This window comes from Podarcis muralis, chromosome 1 (assembly GCF_964188315.1).
Source record: "Podarcis muralis chromosome 1, rPodMur119.hap1.1, whole genome shotgun sequence".
In the NCBI taxonomy this organism is placed as follows: domain Eukaryota; kingdom Metazoa; phylum Chordata; class Lepidosauria; order Squamata; family Lacertidae; genus Podarcis; species Podarcis muralis.
Window position 1 is genome coordinate 72,814,624 of NC_135655.1, and position 18,629 is coordinate 72,833,252.

At 41.3% G+C, this 18,629-nt stretch overlaps 1 protein-coding gene across 4 annotated transcripts in view; it reads left to right on the forward strand.

Annotated features, from left to right (window-relative positions):
- The window catches only part of OSBPL5 (oxysterol binding protein like 5), a 173,931-nt gene extending 155,329 nt beyond the window's left edge, over positions 1-18,602 (forward strand). For all 4 annotated transcript variants that reach the window (XM_028733327.2, XM_028733321.2, XM_028733331.2 and 1 more), the window contains exons 10-22: positions 415-599; positions 1,982-2,063; positions 4,265-4,363; positions 4,506-4,602; positions 5,145-5,243; positions 7,054-7,151; positions 8,079-8,168; positions 10,428-10,564; positions 10,844-11,029; positions 12,231-12,369; positions 13,693-13,810; positions 15,112-15,214; positions 16,971-18,602. In XM_028733327.2, the coding sequence (XP_028589160.1) occupies positions 415-599; positions 1,982-2,063; positions 4,265-4,363; positions 4,506-4,602; positions 5,145-5,243; positions 7,054-7,151; positions 8,079-8,168; positions 10,428-10,564; positions 10,844-11,029; positions 12,231-12,369; positions 13,693-13,810; positions 15,112-15,214; positions 16,971-17,106 (1,569 nt within the window). In that variant the 3' untranslated portion in view covers positions 17,107-18,602. The remainder of the gene's footprint in view (positions 1-414; positions 600-1,981; positions 2,064-4,264; positions 4,364-4,505; positions 4,603-5,144; positions 5,244-7,053; positions 7,152-8,078; positions 8,169-10,427; positions 10,565-10,843; positions 11,030-12,230; positions 12,370-13,692; positions 13,811-15,111; positions 15,215-16,970) is intronic.
- The last annotated feature ends 27 nt before the right edge of the window (positions 18,603-18,629 follow it).

Below are 18,629 nucleotides of genomic sequence, written 5' to 3' on the forward strand. Positions count from 1 at the left end.
TGCTTAGCTCAGCGTAGCAACAGAAGGAACAGAGGAGGAGGAGCATGTCCTCTCTGGCAGCCAGCATGTTTGCTCATTCATCCTGAGCTATGGTCTGGCTTAGTGTTTCATGTGTGAACAAGATCAGAGTGTGCAACTAAACAGGAAGTAGACACATGGTGCAAATAGGAACTTCCTGACTTGATCTACTGTTTAGACATGCCTTCAAAATATGAATTTCTCTTTCTAACCAACCAGTATCTACTGATGTTTTTAATTGTTTTATGGACATTTATAGATCATTTTTAAAAATTATATTTTATATGCTGTAAGCTGCCTTGATATATACTTTATGAAAGTGGAGATTATAATGATTGAACAACCAAATGAAGCATCAGCAAGATGAAGGGTTTTTCCCCGCCCTCTTCTCTTTAGACGGGCGAATGCTCTCAAACAGAAACGGTGTCCGATGAAAACAAGAGCTTGATGTGGATCATCCTGAAGCAGCTGAGGCCTGGCATGGACTTGTCCCGCGTCGTTCTGCCCACCTTCATCTTGGAGCCGCGTTCCTTCCTCAACAAGCTTTCCGATTATTACTACCACGCCGACCTACTTTCCCAGTAAGCAGCGCCTGCTGGCTTTTTGATGATGCAGTGTGCAGATGTGCACCCATGTGCCAGGAGTATTAGTCTGGCTGCAGCTGGGATGTTTGTGTGCTTGAAAGGGCTTCCTGATAATACGTGAGGCTCTCGGAGTTAATCGGCTGGTGCCGTAAATCAGGACAGGAATCCATTTCAGTGACCTTTAGACATCAACAGTTTATGGGAGCTGGGAGGAAAGCAAAGAAGAAGAAAAATGAGAGGTGTACTGATATGATTTCTGCTGCACTCAGCCTTGCCAGTGTGTAATTGGCAATAACTGCATACCCAACCTATTTGATAGGTTAAGGTTTGTGGAACAAGGAGAGCAAGCATATAGGGAGGATGAATCCTGGAGCATTTTTTAAGCAGCAATAACATGTACAGTAAAAAACAAAACCTAGATGCTTTTGGAGGTATAATTAGGGGCATTATTATGCAGGCCTTTAGGTTTGGCAGACTAGGACTGCTCTCCTCTGTGCACTTTTCTGGGAATACTTTCCACTAAATACAGTGGATCTTACTTTTCAGTAAACATACATAGGATCTTGTGCAGTAGGAAACCTTCCCCCCCCCCCTGCTATAAAGTGAGACAGGATCTAAAATCAGGATATTTTAGTGTGCAGTCTTCATGAGCTGGTTTGCAAGGGGTGGGATAAACCTAAATGCTCTTTTCAGATTTCCAGCTAGCTTTTGGTGTTGATTTTAAGAGTCAGATGGGTAAAACATTTCAGAACGCTTGCTATGGAATCTACAATTAAATATCACTGACCTTTGTGTAAGTCTCACTGTCTCCACAATTTTTATTCAGATGAATGGAGGAGATGTGACACTTAATTTTCTCCATAAGTAGCTACAGTGTTAGGACTGTGGTGCTATAGGCTGTTTGGTTCTCTCAAGTGGCTTATATGACTGTAGATTTCTCCATAGCCCTGCATTTTTAATGGAGTAGCTCATGTAAAGCACCACTCTCACATTTTACTTTTACATTTTATGTCATTGATTTGTTCTAGTATTTGAAAAATTTAAACCTCTTTGGGTGCCTAGGGGGAAAGGTTGGCATATAAATGCAATAACTAAATACCCATAATCATGTAAAATTATACAGTAGCCATGAACTAAGCTACCCAGCCAGGGTAAGACTTAAGATCAGGTGAAGACTCTTAGATGAAGTATTCGGACAGTTCCATTCAATTTAAGCTTCTTAGTATAAGTACAAGGTAAGTTAACAAGGGAGGCTTGAAAGGGATAGTGAAGGGTTTTCACATTGCGCTGCTGTTGGTTCTTTTTGTATCTGATGTGATTTCATGTGTCTGTAAAACCACCCAGGGCAAACAGATCTTCTAATTACTCTTCTTCCATAGAGCTGCTCTTGAAGAAGACCCATATTGTCGAATCAAGCAAGTCTTGAGATGGTACCTTTCGGGCTTTTATAAGAAGCCAAGGGTAAGATTGTGCTTAACTCATACTCCAAGTATGCTATAGAACCCCTATTTATATTGGGTTCAGGATAAACTAGATACATAATTCTCCCAGCTAAAAGCTAGCATTGCAAGCCTGCAATTTTTCTAGAATATTTTGTGGTTGAGGATAAACTGAATGACTAATGTTTGTTAAATAGTTATTGGGTGATATCCAACATTAGTAATAGTCAGGGTACAAATATTGAAATCAATGAACTTAAGTTACCCTGAGTATAACTATTGTTGGACATCACTCTTTAAATATAGGGGACTTCTTTTACAATCCTTCTGGAGATAGAGCTGATTTTTTTAAATGAAAAAGTAAGCTTCTCCCACCAAAAACCCTCCCAGCTTACTTAAGAGAACTCACAGGCTCAGGCTTTGAGCATCGGGACATTTTATTAATCAGTTAATTAAATTTGTATACCACCCTTCATCCACAGATCTTCACAACATAAAATTTCAACTGAAAGCACAAAATACATGATAAAAACAAGAACAAAAAACACACACACAAACCGATACCCCACTCCTTCCCACAAACACATTTAAAAGGGGTATAAGATGTTAATCAGCCCAGGGCCTGGTTGAAGAAGAACATTTTCATCTGGTGCCTAAAGGTGTACAAAGGAGGTGCCAGACAAACCTCCACAAATGGGGAGCCACTGCAGAAAAGGCCTGTTCTTGTGTTGCCACTCTCCAGACCTCTTGTGGAGGTGGCACACAGGGAGAGCTTCAGAAGATGATCTCATATGGAGGTTCATATGGAGAGAGGTGGTTCTTGAGGTACTGTATTGCATAATGGTGCTTTGTGAGGTCGGTGAGGGGGGAAGGCAGGAAGCATGAGGTATTTCTGCTTCCTGTTCCATCTGCAGATTTTGTCTCAACTTAAAACTACTTTTTCTGTGTTGCTCAAATAAGAATTCCAGTTCTCAATTCTTTATTTCTTAGTAATTTCTCCTGGAAGTAAATAGCAATTGTCCATGAAGTTTGAGAACCTCTTTCAAATCCAGCAGCTATTGCTCCTCAGTTCTCATGCTAAGACACTTCATTTTGTTTCTAGTGTTTTTCTTTTGGGAAATATCCCTGCTTTTCTTGTCGCCAGCTGAATGTTTCCATCTCTAAACAATTTGGTAGCCCAGCTGATAGTTCCATGGTTGTTTTTGGTTTTATAATTAGATGGGCTTTAGAAATTATGACTTTCTCTTTTTCTTTTCTTTTTTTCTTTTTTCTTTTTTAAAAGAAAAAATAGGAATTAAGATAATTTCAAAACTGATTAAGAGCTGAGCTTAATTTGACTTCACTGAAGTCTCAAAAATTGGCACATAGTTCTCAGACTTGGTCATTGTCCAGCGATGGTATCATCACTGGTATAATTTACCAGTAATGAAATATATTTGAGCCGCCCCCAGTGTAATTGCAGGGAAACAAAAGAAGATAGAGGACTTGCCTGCCAAGTGTCATGTTATCTTAATTGAGCAAAGCAAGGTACTCTAGCAGCACGAGGTGTTTCCCCAAGGGAAGGAAATTTCCCTGGAAATGCAGGGATTTGATAGCACAAGACTTAATTTATTGCAAACATTTCCCAGTATCGACACAGGGAGTGGGTACTCAGCTATTTCATAGAGTCATAGAATTGTGGAGTTGGAAAGGACTCAAAGAATCATCTAGTCTAACTCCATGCAATGCAGGAATTACTCTATTGATTATTTGGGCAGAAATGGCAATGGTTTGGCATGCAGCCTCAAAAGCTTTCTATCCTCCTGCCTATAATTCTTCCTCTTTGGCACAGTGCAGTGAAAAATGCCCAAATGTGCACTAGCCCTAGGTGGAGATTTGCAAGAAAAACCAGCCAGTTCAAGTGGAGCTTGAGTAGATGTTGTGATGTGGATTCATATCTCCATCTGCATCAACTGTTCACTCAGAAACCTATTACACAGGATTGGATCCAGACGAAGTTAGTTGAACTTGGGTCTCACTGATATCAGCATGAAAAGTTTGTCATGACGAAGTCATATCCCACTGATCTTAGAGGGAGTTAATCTCAACTAATATAAAACCTATTGTTGTTGTATTGTTTATGTTTGAAAACAAATATGTATATGTATATGAACATTAAATTCTAACCCACAGATTGGGACAGTGTTCTCTAATAACGTATTCTGTTTAATGCCTCTCTTCCAGGGAATAAAAAAGCCATACAATCCCATTTTGGGAGAGACCTTTCGTTGCTGTTGGTTTCATCCACAGACAAACAGTCACACATTTTACATAGCCGAACAGGTAAATCTGAGCAATTACATGCACCAAATTAAAACTGAACATTTTGGTCTATGTAGCACCATCTAAACTGAACCCAATATGTACATATTGTGTGTATTGTAATTACAATACAGATGTAATTTTGTCTTCCCTTCCATTACAGGTTTCTCATCATCCTCCTGTATCAGCCTTTCATGTCAGTAACAGGAAGGATGGTTTCTGTATAAATGGCAGCATTCTAGCCAAATCTAAGTTTTATGGTAAGACATCAGAGTCAAACAGCTATTTATAGTAAGAAAGAGTTTATCCCACAGTCACTTTTCTCATACCATCTTTGAGCTCCTCTAGACAACCAGTTTATTCAGCATTTCTCCTGCTTTGCTCGCACAAAGTTTACACAAAGGTTGATGTATGTCTTGTCTATATTGAGCATTAATTCTAATTTGTTTACAGGATGGTTATAAACAATGAGCATTCATCCTGATTTGCTTGTGGGCTATTTACACGTCTTTCCATTAAGCATTTGTTCATCCCACACTTTTCAAAACATTTCCCCATCACTTTCCTAACTGCAGATAGTCTGGGTCTGGGGTTTTTAATTATGTGAACCAGAAGGTCGTATTCAACATTGCACTAAGGTGAAGGTTTTGCCAGTGCAAGCATTTCTGTTTTCTGTAAATACTTACTATCAAGGAAGTTCTTAAGAGATGGTCCACTGAATCATATTGGCTTCTCTTTGTCCTGCTGTGTATTTGTAAGAGGAGCAGTCATGACATATACATTTGCACTCTTTTATCTGCAGGTAATTCACTTTCGGCATTGCTGGATGGACAAGCAAAACTTACCTTTCTAAGCAGCGGGGAGGAGTACATCATTACTATGCCATACGCACACTGCAAAGGTGGGATATTGTTGGGGCTCTGGAGGAGGGGGAATTGCGGGCCTCCTTCCCTTTCCAGACGGGGCTATTTTTCTTTCCTTTTAAAAAAGAGACATATATCACCAAACATAGGGATTTATAACCATAACACCTTAACATCAGGCCGGGCATTGTAAGATCATGGATCATTTTTTTTAAAGAAAGACGAACAGGATGTATCCATGTCTGCCATACCACTTGCACAACAGACTTCTTTTTGCACTGTGGAACTTCCCTCCCCTTTCTCCTACAGCCCTCTGTGCACCATCAGAATCTGCTCCAGAGGGTTTGAGGGGAGGACACTCTGGAGCATGATGGAGTGGTGGGGACACAGGGAGAGAGGAAGAAGAAGTCCTCAGCAACTCAGAGGAGCCCACCAACTGGAAACAGAGACTGAGCTAGCTGTAATCACCTGCTGCATCTCATAGGTGATGAGAGTGAATACAGATGAGGGATTTTAATGGCAGGTCATAAATCTGCTACGCAAAGATCTGGTTACAGTGATCAGATGAAGAAAAGCACCGTTTATCTTAAGCTGCACAGCCCATTCTAATGCATTTTTACACGGAAGGCAAACCAGCAGAGCTATTTTTCTCTGGCATTGTGTGAACTTCAGACTTGCTCTGCTTGCAAATGCTAATCTTCAATTCATTTCAGATGAAGCCAACACTTGCAAAGTTTAAGCTGCAGAGCCCAATCCAATGCTTGTTTACGCAGATATTTTTTTGGGGGGGGGGATTTACTTGCGCCCTCCTTGCTCCTGTTGAATCAGGTATTGTTGCTGCTGCTGCCCTGTTGTGTAGCCACAAGCGTCAGCACAGCTTTGGAAATAACTCCCTGGATTCTGTGTTTACTCTCCTGTTACTCTCAGGCTGACTCTGGGATCCACCGGGGAGCAGGAGGAGGAATAGTGGTGATGTTCAGCAACTTGGATGAATTTAAAAGCATAACTAGGCAAATTCATGGACGCTATCAAAAGCTACTAGCCATGAGAGCTGTGTTCTACCTCCACTGTTAGTGGCAGTCTGCTTGTGAATACCAGTTTCTGGAAGCAGCAGGAGGAGAGAGTACTGTGGTGCTCAGATCCTGCTTGTGGGTTTCCCATAGGCATCTAGTTGGCCCCTGTGAGAACGGGCTTCTGAACCAGAAGGGCTTTCAGCCTGATCCAGGAGGGGTCTTCTTATTAGTGTTGGTGATTCCACCTTAAAGTCCTTGACTTCCACTCAAGAATCTTATTAAATGAATATGTCGCAGGGGCTCAGGATCCAAGCTCTTACTTCCACTTGCTTGAGATGCAAAATAAATCTGGGGGGAAAAAATTATCATGGAGATCCCTTGCCTTTTCGTCCAACTCGAATGAGAGCCATGCTGTGCTCCTCCCTCGTCAATTTTGTCCAGTGGTATGGAGGCAACAGGGGCTAAAATGGGACCCTGGTTTGGGTGCAAGGAGAGCCCTGGTCAGAGCCAGGGTTGGGCAGGGCAGTTTCAGCTAACCTGTATCCACCCACCTATCCAGTAGTCAGCTGTGATTGTTATGGGAGGTATTCCATGTTGTTCTCTGCATCTCAGATTTTACCCTTTTTCTGTTTTTTATGGAGTGCTGATTAACACAACAAGGTGAGGCTGTTTCAGGTTAATGTTATATAACCATTTTTTTGTAAATATAAAAAATGGGGAAAAGAGGATTATTTTATACAGACCTCAGTCAATGTGAACGACAGGTTTCAGCAACGTATATGGTCTCTGTGCCCCTGGTATCCTGTTAACAGTTTTGTTTCTTCTCTGTTTCTAGGGATTCTATATGGTACCATGACAATGGAGCTTGGGGGGAAAGTTACCATTGACTGTGAGAAAAGCAATCATCGGGCAGAACTGGAATTCAAATTAAAGGTGACCATCTTTGCCTTGCATTTTGAACCTGACTCCAGCCCGCCAGTTCCACATTTCCCTCCCCGCTTTTGCAGGTTTCCTTCCCCATTCTGCAATTTCAAGTGACAGGGCTAGGCTGGCAAGTCATCCCAGATTCTGTACAATGATCATGCACTTATTAATAACTAAGTTAATGTTTAAAGCGAGGATGGAGAAATAACCACACTTGCTGTTATTGGACATAAATATATATTAAGGTTCACTTGATTTTTTTTTACTGTGTGCAGGGATCTAAAGGGGCAGCCAATGGATTATAGTATTGGTAAATACTGGGGAATGTTAACTAATCAAGAACATAAGCAGCAACAGAGGTTCATCTTGAACATATCTTATAAGGAGAGTGGGAAGCCGATTTTCGAAAATTGTTTTAAAAACCATTGGCTAAAGAAATAAAAGATCATGCAGAATGTATGTAAAGGGGAGATGGGGAAGCTGTGAATAAAATCTGAGACAGTCCTAAGGGGCAACAGCATCCTAATAGTGCTCCAAGTTTCTTTAAGGCTCAATAGTTCAATAGTTGTTGACATCATCATCAAGTGCCCATCTCTAAGTAGCAGTTGCCCCACATTAGTGCACGCAAGCATAGTGTGTGAACTGAACTTTTCTGACTCTGCACTAAATAATGTTATCTGATGGCTTGGCCATGAGGCCAGTTGAGCACTTTCACCATGCAGCCAGGTGACATACGTGCCCATTTGACTCACATCTGGGCACATAGCAATAATTTTATGAACTGTTCTTTCACGGGCAGTTCCAGAAACCCAGACAAGTTCAGCTTGAGCCTTGCATCCTGGCGGATCTCTCTGTTCTTGGCTGGCCTCCAGCTCCCCCCCCCCCCCCCCCCGCCCGTGGGCTGAATTGTATTTTTCTTCCTCTCTCTTCCCAAAGCCATTCTTTGGTGGCAGCACAAGCATTAATCAAATCTCGGGGAAGATTAAATCAGGAGAAGAAGTGCTGGCGAGTCTCGATGGACACTGGGTAAGAAATCGTAATCTTCTTTGCTGACAGTTTTAAAAAATGTCTGTGTGGAGTGCAGGAGAGGACGAGGGCCAGCTGGGAATAGGGTTGCATTTCCAAACTACTTTGAAACAGAGCTTGATTTTGAAGCAAGCAGCTCTCGGGTGAAACAGATGCAACAGACAGTTTTATTTGCTCAGACATAAATCTTGCTGTACAGGTTGCCTCGAAAGGCTCCAATTCTGATAGCTTACCTTGATTTCAATCTAGCAAACAGAGCATGAGTCAAAGCTAGTAAATAAAACTGGAAGGCATCTGGAGCGACACTGGACACTTGGCTGTAAGGGTGGATTCAGAAGACAGCTACCCACATTTCCTCTTAATTAGGGGGAGGCAATGTGTTGCTTTCTAGATGCCAGCAAGGACAGAGGTTAGGGATTATGGGAGCTGTAATCCAAACAGCCTCCAGAGGGCACACTGTTAGCTACCCAGATTGCTGCAGCCTTCACATGAAGCCTGGCTGACAGTTCTGTGACCTACAGAAGTCGTGTGTATGTGTAGGAGAGCCTTCTCTTTTGTGATGCCAGTAATAATACTGATTAATGTTCTCCTCATTGGGATCAGATGGGACTAACCATGAGGGGCTTCAACTGACAACTGAAGACACATCAGTTTACTCAGACACCCTTAACTTTATCTTTTTAAAACAAAAAAAATTCCTTCCAGTAGCACCTTAAAGACCAACTAAGTTAGTTCTTGGTATGAGCTTTCGTGTGCATGCACACTTCTTCAGATACACTGAAACAATCTGAAGAAGTGTGCATGCACACGAAAGCTCATACCAAGAACTAACTTAGTTGGTCTTTAAGGTGCTACTGGAAGGAATTTTTTTTTGTTTTGACTATGGCAGACCAACACGGCTACCTATCTGTAACTTTATCTTTTTAATTGCTGTGGCGATATTTAACTACAGATGATGATGGTGTTGGAGAATAACATTTGAAGCAAATCTCCATGACTTGGGGTATAACTTTGAAAACATTCACATCCAGGACCTGGCTTTGATAGCAGACTAGCATCAGGAATCATTAGCTTCGGAACATGTCATATTGTATATCTTGCTACACATGTCATAAATAAATCCCCTGTACCAAGCTGTGTAAATTATCCTTCTGGTTCATCCTCTGGGCGCAGTTGCAGAAACCAAAGCCCATCACCTATTCAGACTCAAAGCAGCGGAGTTGAATTAGTGGTTAATTTTCAGAATAAACTAACAAGAAGACAGAGATGAAATGCTGGTGGCATTTGGATCATTAACAGACAGGGGACCAGGAATGTCATGCTAACAACTGCAGCCTGCCCTTTCTGCACTGGTGTGTTTCCTGCTTCTCTGGGTGGTTTGTGGCTAGTTCTGCTGAGGTTTTCTCCCATGACAAGGACAGGGGGGAGGTCAGGTACTGAAGAGGTGAGGGCTCAGTTTTAAACAACTCAAGGCACAAGCAGAGGAAGAAAAAGAAGAAGCAGCTCACAGGCCACAGAGAATCTAGACAAGTCCCAGGGTGAAAAAACCTGGGTGTCCCCAGTCCTAGCCTTATAGGGAAGCCTGCTATGATTGTATTAATTGTAACATTTGCTATATAAATAATAGAAATGCCATTAGTAGAGGTAACTCACATCTTATGCTTATTCCACTTACGTGATCACAGCTTTGCATGCGGAGGATGTGAATAAATAAATAAATGGAGAGCAGAAGAAACCCACTTTCCATTTATTTATTTCCCCACCTGTGCAAAGCTGCAATTTCGGGCCAGGGCTCTGGCAAATGCTTACTAGGCTTTGGGACGGAGGCGGGAGGAGTCTAGGACCCTGCTGGAGCCCTCCCACCTCCTTCCCAAAGCCAGACAAGCAGCCCTCCACCTTGCAGGGGACCTGGTTCCAGATGTCCTGGCTTTGAGTGTTTTTGTGTAAACCCCAGACACTATGCCTTATGTAAGATGTGAATTACCTGTAAATGAAACAAACCGATTGCATGATTTCTGAGGTGTATGAGTCTTTGCAGAACAAGCACAAAAGCTAGATTCTTGCCCCAAAGAGCTTACAATCTAGCGTTCCTGCATGGAGAAGATAGCAAAGTGAGGGGAAGGAAAGGATGAAGAAAAGAATGGTGTATCAGAAGAGTATTGATGGCTTCCTTTCCTTTCACTTAGATCTTGCTAAGCCTGTGTTGAACACCTCTGCTGACTAATTTATGCCAGCACTAAATTCTTCTTCTTTTTTCAGGATGGAGAGGTTTATATAAATGACCTGAAAAATGGCAGCACAGATATTTTCTGGAATCCAACCAGTGAGGTCCGAAAGCAGAGACTGAAGCGCCACATTGTGCTATTTGAAGAGCAAACAGAGTTTGAATCTGAGAGGTAATGCAGGCAGATTGTTCCGAGAAAGAAATATAGGCAACATGCGCTCTCTCTCTCGCTCTCTCTCTCTCTCTCTCTCTCTCTCTCTCACACACACACACACACACACAGTGTATCCTCTCCCCCCACAGCACAGCTGGGATCTTATTTAAATTTAACAATGGACTGCTATGAGCACCCACCTCTGCAGTATTAAAAACATGCCTGGAGCCCCTGAACTCCATGACTGCCTTGGCCTTACTACAGACATTTATACTTGATTCCTTGTTTCTTTCTCAGGCTCTGGCAGCACGTAACCAGTGCAATCAGCAAAGGAGACCAGAACAAGGCAACACAAGAAAAGTTTGTGTTGGAAGAGGAGCAGCGGAATGCAGCGCGGGAGCGGAAGGACAATGGGACAGAGTGGAAGCCTCTGCTCTTCTGGCACGATCCTGCCACGAACGAATGGCACTACAAATATGAAGAGTGAGTGCTCTTGAGTGGAGTGTGGTGGCTAAAAGGGGTCTGTGTCCAGGTACACACATTGGAACAAGTGGACTTAGAGCACATTTGTGCCACACTCTTAAAACTGGTGGAGCAAGCTGGTTTTCTGCTGCTCTAGAGGGTAGGACCCAAACCAGTGGATTCAATTTACAAGGAAGGATATTCTGGCTAAATGTTAGGAAGAATTTACCGATGGTAAGAGCTGTTTGACAGTGGAACGGACTCCCTTGGAAGCTGGTGAACTCTCCTTCATTGGAGGTTAAGTGGAGGTTGGGTGGCCATCTGCCAGGGATGCTTTAGCTGCAATTCCTACATTGCAAGGGGTTGGACTATAGGACTCTTCAAACTCTAGAATTCTATGATTCTGTGGTATGATAAATCTTACATCTGCACCCAGGGCTATGCAGAGGGGGGCAGGCAGTTGGGTTCATTTGTCCCAGGCCTTGGAGGGCTAAGTTGGCTGAGGGCCTCCGCTAAGGACTGGCTACTTTTTTTGTTTGAGTTTATAACTTTATTCTAACAAGACTCATGCCCCAGGCCTCAGAGAAGCTCCAGCATGTTCCAGTGACTCTGAGAAACTGTTACAGATGGGTAGCCGTGTTGGTCTGCCATAGTCAAAACAAAAAAAATTCCTTCCAGTAGCACCTTAAAGACCAACTAAGTTAGTTCTTGGTATGAGCTTTCGTGTGCATGCACACTTCTTCAGATACAGATGTGTATCTGAAGAAGTGTGCATGCACACGAAAGCTCATACCAAGAACTAACTTAGTTGGTCTTTAAGGTGCTACTGGAAGGAATTTTTTTTGTTCTGAGAAACTGAGCACCAATTTCTATTTTCTTCCATGCAGTCACTAAAGCAATTGTCTTTTAGCAGTATGGAAAATATGGTCATGTGGCCTGCTTTCCAGGGTTGTTGGGAAGGTAAAAATAAAGACTGTACAATGTGGGAGGGTCACAGGCTCCCCCGTCCCACCAGGTTTACAATGACTACTTTTGTTGTTGTTTTTCGCCACACAGTCCTTCTGTGTTATAGCTGAAGCATTTTGGTGGGGCAAAATAGGAAGAAATTGAATGTGCATATCTGCTCTATGCAATGTTGAAAGTGTTCTTGTACATTTGGTGTGTATTGCTACTAGTAAACAGTGGCTTTTCTTTCTTATAAATTTCTTCTTCATTTTCAAAGTTTGCGGCCCTGGGACCCTTTGAATGACATTGCCCAGTACGAGAAGGATGGCATACTTCAAACCATGCAGAGGCACTTATCCAATCGAATGTCAACTCACAAAAACATGTGCAACAGCAACCAAGTTGCACGGCACAAGGTAACTGGCCATCTCCCCAAGAAAGTCCACATTTTCAGTGATGCTTGGGCAGATGTACTCTCCTTCTGCGTTGTATCTGCAGAATCCTGGTGAACTGAATAACATCTTGCTATCCCAGTGTCACTTTACCCTGAGCACACCCTGAGCCAGATTTGGGACAACGCAATCCCACTTAGGAATACACGAGTCCAGTGATTTGCTTAAAAAACTACAACCACTATCTGATTTGCTGGATTTTGATCAGCAAACATTTGGTGGAATTTTTGGCACAAATGAAAGAAGAAACGTTTTGCAATTTCACTAGTGTGTTTAGAATTATCATGAGAGTTGGCGGGCATTAAGCTAAATGAATAAATGGGATGTGAGATGCCTGAGCCATCCAGCAAGTCACTGAATAGGGGACTGGGCTTTAGAGACCTGGATTCAAATTCCAAATAAACTGTTTGACTGGCCTTAGGCAAATTATAGCCCTCAGTTCTTTATCTGTGTGATGGGGTGAAACCGGAAATGATAGACACACACCTCTACCTTGTGAGGCACAAAAAGATGAGGACTGTGCTTTCTGCTCTGACCCGTATGAATATCCTAGGTTGTACATTGAAGCTTATGATTATAAGTTGCAAGGACTTGTGGAGAGGGGGAAGAAACAATGAGGGAAGCAATGCCTTTTCACTTTTATTCCCAGTTCCTTTTAATAGCAAATGCAGGTGGTGAGTGCCAACAAAAAGAAACAACAAATGTAGAAACAAGACGGCAGTATTGACACCCAATACACCAAGAAACACACACAGAAAATTTTAAGTGGCTAAAAATAATTAAGAACTCATTGTAGAGTGAACATGCTCAGTAGCCATGAAATGTTTATTGTCTGTTGGAAAAGAGGGGAAGGTCGGGAATGGAGTATTATGGGGGAGGCACATCTGGCTGCCTGGCGCTTTGAAGAGGAGTATCCTTATTAGAAGATGAGGTTATATTGTAACATTTTGTTGCAGCTACCATTTGCAATGCACTAGTTTGGGTTTTAAAACCCTCACCCCCTGAACTGTAGTGTTATGGGGAGGGGAGCTTTAGGAGCCTTGAACCTGAGAAAATTTATTTCAGATCATCCTCCTTTTATTCCACAGAAACCAGTATGATTACTTAGGGATAAGAGGGCTGAGGATTTCAGCCTAAGATTAAACCCTTGAGATGATGGATTCTATAAATTGCATCCTTTCACTTCAGAAGTTTATTTTTGCTAGGCAGATAAATTGGTATATCTCATAAATAATGGTAGTCAGAACAGGAATAAGAATAATGGGATTTTTTGTTTGTACTCTTCAGAGGTCTGCAAATGATTGTAGACGGCGTAAAGCCAGCGATCAACCGTCCAACAACAGTCAGAACACTGAAAGTAGCTGTTCAACACCAGAGTCTGTACAGGAACTTTCAGATGATGACAGTAAGTATCTTTCAAGGTTCTGATACTGTGCGCTCACTCTCTCCATCCATATCCAGTGTTAAGTCCTATTGTCATCTCTTGATAACGTAATCCTTTTGCACAGTGATGGAAAACGCTCAGATATAGAGACTGATCTTAGGGACAAGTTACATATTTTTATTAGAAGATCAGCAATTTAACATTTGAATTATTTGAGAACGCTCAGGTGGGTGCCATCTGGACCCGACAATTTACCAGTTTTTAGTTTGTCTACCAGGCCTAGAACTTCATGTCTCATCACCACTATCTTCCTCAAACTCCCTTCTTGCAAAGTTAGTTCAGGCACTGTGATCTGCCATATGTCTTCCACAGTGAAGACAGATAGGAATAATTGATTCACATTCTCCACAATCTCCTTATCCTCCTTTATCATGCCTTCGACTCCCTTCTCATCCAAGGATCCACCGATCCAACCCTAGATGGTTTTCTGCTACTAATATATTTAAAGAACTTCTTGTTGTTGGTCTTCATGCTTTTAGGAATGTGTTCCTAAAAATCTTTTTTAGTATCCCTTACTTTCTGCTTTTGCTTTGTGTTGCCAACGTTTGGGTTCATTTTAGTTCTCTTCATTCGCACAGGACTTCCATTTTATTTTATTCCATTTATGAATTTCCTTCCATTAAATATGTTAAAGTGATTTTACACCAAATAAATAATTAAAACTGTTCCATGTGTAAAAACTTCCATATATACAAGCAATTAAAAACAATTGCACATGTAAAAACCAATTTCTACCCAGCAATATTCAAAATGTACATTCTTCCTGAATCTCTTTTTCAGAGCTGATTCACATACTAGTTTTGCTAGGTTTTTGCAGATACAGGCATTGCCTTCATGGGAAAGGCACATGGTTGGGTCCAACAAAGCCATTACATGAGTGGAATGGCTTCCATTTGTGCAACAGAACTTCTTTTTCACCTGCTAACAATCTGGAGCAGATTTAAGGGGTGCAGTGTGGGAGCAAAGTGAAGGAAAATCCTGTTACCTGAGCGGAATTCACTGGATTCTACCATGAATGTGTAAGGATTTTTCCCCCACAGATCTGTAAAATCTACAATATTAGCATATTAAGCATATTAGCTTAATGAACCCAGAAGCAAGTCAAACTGATGAACTACAGCTTCCAAATTACCTTTCCCCCGTGTATGTTAGGGGTGATTCTTCCTGGGAGGAGGAAAGAAAACTTCAGAACATGTGGGGGGGAGGAAATGCCCCCATTTTCCAAACACATGTGAAATCCAGCTGTCATCTTTTCACCACAGGCTTCGAAAGTCCGGGTGCTCAGTGTGGGAAAGAAACCGACCCTTTGAAAGAAATTCACACTGCTGTCTTATCCCTCCAGAGAGCCCAACAGGAGATACACAGGTATGGAATTTCTTTTCTTTTTTAAAAAATACATTGATCTTCAAATAACCACCACAGTGTTAAGGTCCCGTTATTACACGGAATTTGGGATAGAGAGGAGGAAGGTTACCTTGGGCCAGGTGGCTGGGTCAAATGTGAATACTACCAAGCATGAACACAAGCATGAGAATAATGACCCAATTTAGGGGGACTGGAAAAAATTTAAAGACTATTTGCAAAAATATTACAAACTGTACGAATCTTAAGATAGTGCACGATCAGGAAATGTTATGCTTTAGCAATTATGATTAAGTAAATGGGAAAATAAGTGATAAAAGAGAAAAGGAGACAAATTGAATTGAATATGTTATGTTTATTTTAAAGGTATTAAAACTGAGATATAATACATTGAATTTGGATACATAACAATTGAAAGTTACAGTGAGGTATGAAATAAGGTAACAAATTGCTGACATTGTCAATTTAAAGAACGCAGATCCGGAAGGGGTGGGGAAGTCCAAATGTATCTATTTCTTTCTTTTTCTTTTTTTTTCTGTGTGTGTTGTTTTTTGTAAAAAGAAAAAATTGTTTCTTGTATCTATTGTATGTGTCTGCAATGTACAAAACTATGGAAAGAAACGCAATAAAAAATTTTATAAAAAAAAAAAAGAGAGAATAATGACCCTTGACCCATGTGGAAGGTAAAAGCCAATAAACTGGACAAGGATTGGCTTCCTTCAAATTTTGCTGTTTTCTATCATAAACCTGAAGACGTTGCATATATCCACATTTTTAAAAGTGTATTTTTTCTATCTTTTGGTGAGGCAGATGCTCAGGACTGATCTTTCTCTTCTGAGGTTGGGGGGGGGGAGGGTAAGCTGAAAACTAATCTTAAGTCTCTTCTGCTTTTAAAAAGATAAAAGGAAACAGCGCCAACGATGTTGCATAAAAGAACTTTGCAAATTCAAATCTTGGCTTAAATTGCAGCTGCCCACTGACAAGAAGGCATTTCTTCTTCTCTTAACTTCCAAAGGGTTTCCACTCCTGCGTGAAGCTCAAGCATGATTTAGCAGTTCAGTTCTTGCAAGGTCTCCCCGCTTCACGTAGTCACAAAAAAATATTTTTAAAAAGGAAATGAGTAAATAAACCTTGTTGTATTTCATTGTGATCAGTTTTCTGGTGCAAGCGTAAGGAGACCTGCAGGTGCAGCATTTCCTAACAGTTAGCTGCCAGTAGGAAAGAACAGCTGCAGTATTTTCTTTACATATAATTTTGTCAAGGGAGTTTTGTCAGACCCCCTCCCCAGTTCTTACCTAGGTTAGGAGAGTTAAAGACACAACCATGGAATATGTCTGAGTACACGTCAAGCTGACAAGGTTAAGTCAACAACCTTTGGTCAGTACAGTAAACAGATGCCAGTGCTCTTTAATACCTCAAATAAACAATTAATATTTGACATCTAAATCAACAACAAAACTTTCCATGATTTCTCTTTCTAAATTAGGCAAGATGTTTATGCTAGCCCTAAATTTCAGGCCTGCAGTACTTTCTTGCTTTTTGAAGCCTAAGGTTTTGGGCTTCAGGAGGCAAATCCTCCGTTTCCCTTCACAGTTTTATCAAGAAGAAATATGTGGGGCCAGAATATTTATACCAGGCATGTCGGGCACTGAATTTTAACTCGATCCTGAGTTTTGGCACTGTCTGATCTGTGAGCGCAAATGCAGTGTCTGGTTTTGAGTAACGATGGATTGGCGGCGGCTGTTGTTCTTTCTTGCAGAAACCTCACCGCTCTGAACAAAAAGTCGCTCTACAGGAGGGCCTCATCGGAAAACCTCTTCCTGGACTCTCGCTGTTGGTTTCTTCTGTGCATCTTTCTAACATGTCAGCTCTTCATTAATTATGTGTTCAAATAGAAAGCACTGCATTTGGCAGCAATAACAAGTGACCAGCTGCAGGAATGGGGAGACTTAATTGCAAGGAGCCCACTGAGGCACCAAGCACTTTAATACCTACACAGTCGGGGGCAAGAGGAAGCGAGAACAAGGTTAACCAGGGAGCCTGCAGAGTTTTGTTCTTCAGATTAATGTCATTGCCTTTTTACATGTACATCTACAAGGACCTCTTTACCTGTATGGGCCTTAATGCTAAAGCCAAATGTAGCTTTAATTGTGCAATTTTGTTTTCTATGTTTTGTCATTTTCTGAGACAACTAAGATTTACCAACCAGTATTTGGTGCCCCCTTTAACACTTCTACACATCTACTTGGTTTTATAAAACGATTCCTAGTGTCTTGTTTTATAGCTCTTCTGTGGGTGGGGGAAGGGCGTTTTGCCATCCATCAAGATGCCTTTTGATAAATTTCCCATACGGAAGGGAATGTCAGGCACCCATGTGAAAATTGAACCAACTTGGGTTATCGATAGCACAGCTTCTCCTTGGGTCTTCTAATCAGTGCTCTCACATGCCAAATCCCTACAAACAGCACATCCCACTCCATCCCACCAAGATTGTAAATATACACGATTTCTTAAATCCTGCCCTTCTAAGAAATATGAGGCCACAACCAATGAGGCCCCAGAGAGTCAGACATGCCTGTTTATGATTTGATTTAATATATATATATATGTATGTTTTTACATTGATTAAAACATACACACACACAAGCATTGTATAAAGGAATGCCTCCGAAATGTACCATTATTCCATGATGGGTGGAAGAAGATAGGTGTAGAAGCACTTCTGTATATAGGTGATTTCATATGTCACAAATTCACTACAGTTCTGGGGTTCACTGGGCTTATTTTGTGATGCGGGAGACATTTTGTCCATTGATGAATACAGGGTAGTTATGTGAGCAGGTGCAAGCAATTGCTCCTGCACTTTTGTGAAGTGATCACTTGCAACAGTTGGCTCATCTTCCTTGTGCTTTACATCAAGGGACAACTGTTTCTGAGTGTCATAGAGAGACCTCCTTTCCTGTATAGGACTGATCCTGTGATTGTGAGAAGGCACCCTGCGTATATTGTTTGCTCTTAGGTACATTTAAAGGTTAAAGGTCAGGAATAGTAAGGGTTTGCCACTGCATCCTCCAAATCTGTTGATAGTCTTCCTATTTTTACACCATTTTTAAAAGATTTGCAATATTTTATGTAGACTTGCAGCCAGTACTAAGCCTTTTTTTCTGGCCTGAAATAGTTCCAAGTGGTAAGTACTGCTATATATATATAAAGATATTATATATATAAATATATATATACAGCCTTAAAATATTTAGTGGTGGTGCCAGTCTGGGCTAACTTTCAATGTAAATGTTTCCAGATTTTTAACTACATTCCTTGTGATGTTCCCCGTTAGGGGAAAACTTGTTTGTGCTTGATACATTGAAATAAATTACACAACTTTCACTTATCACCTCTTTGTGGCTGGATCATTATT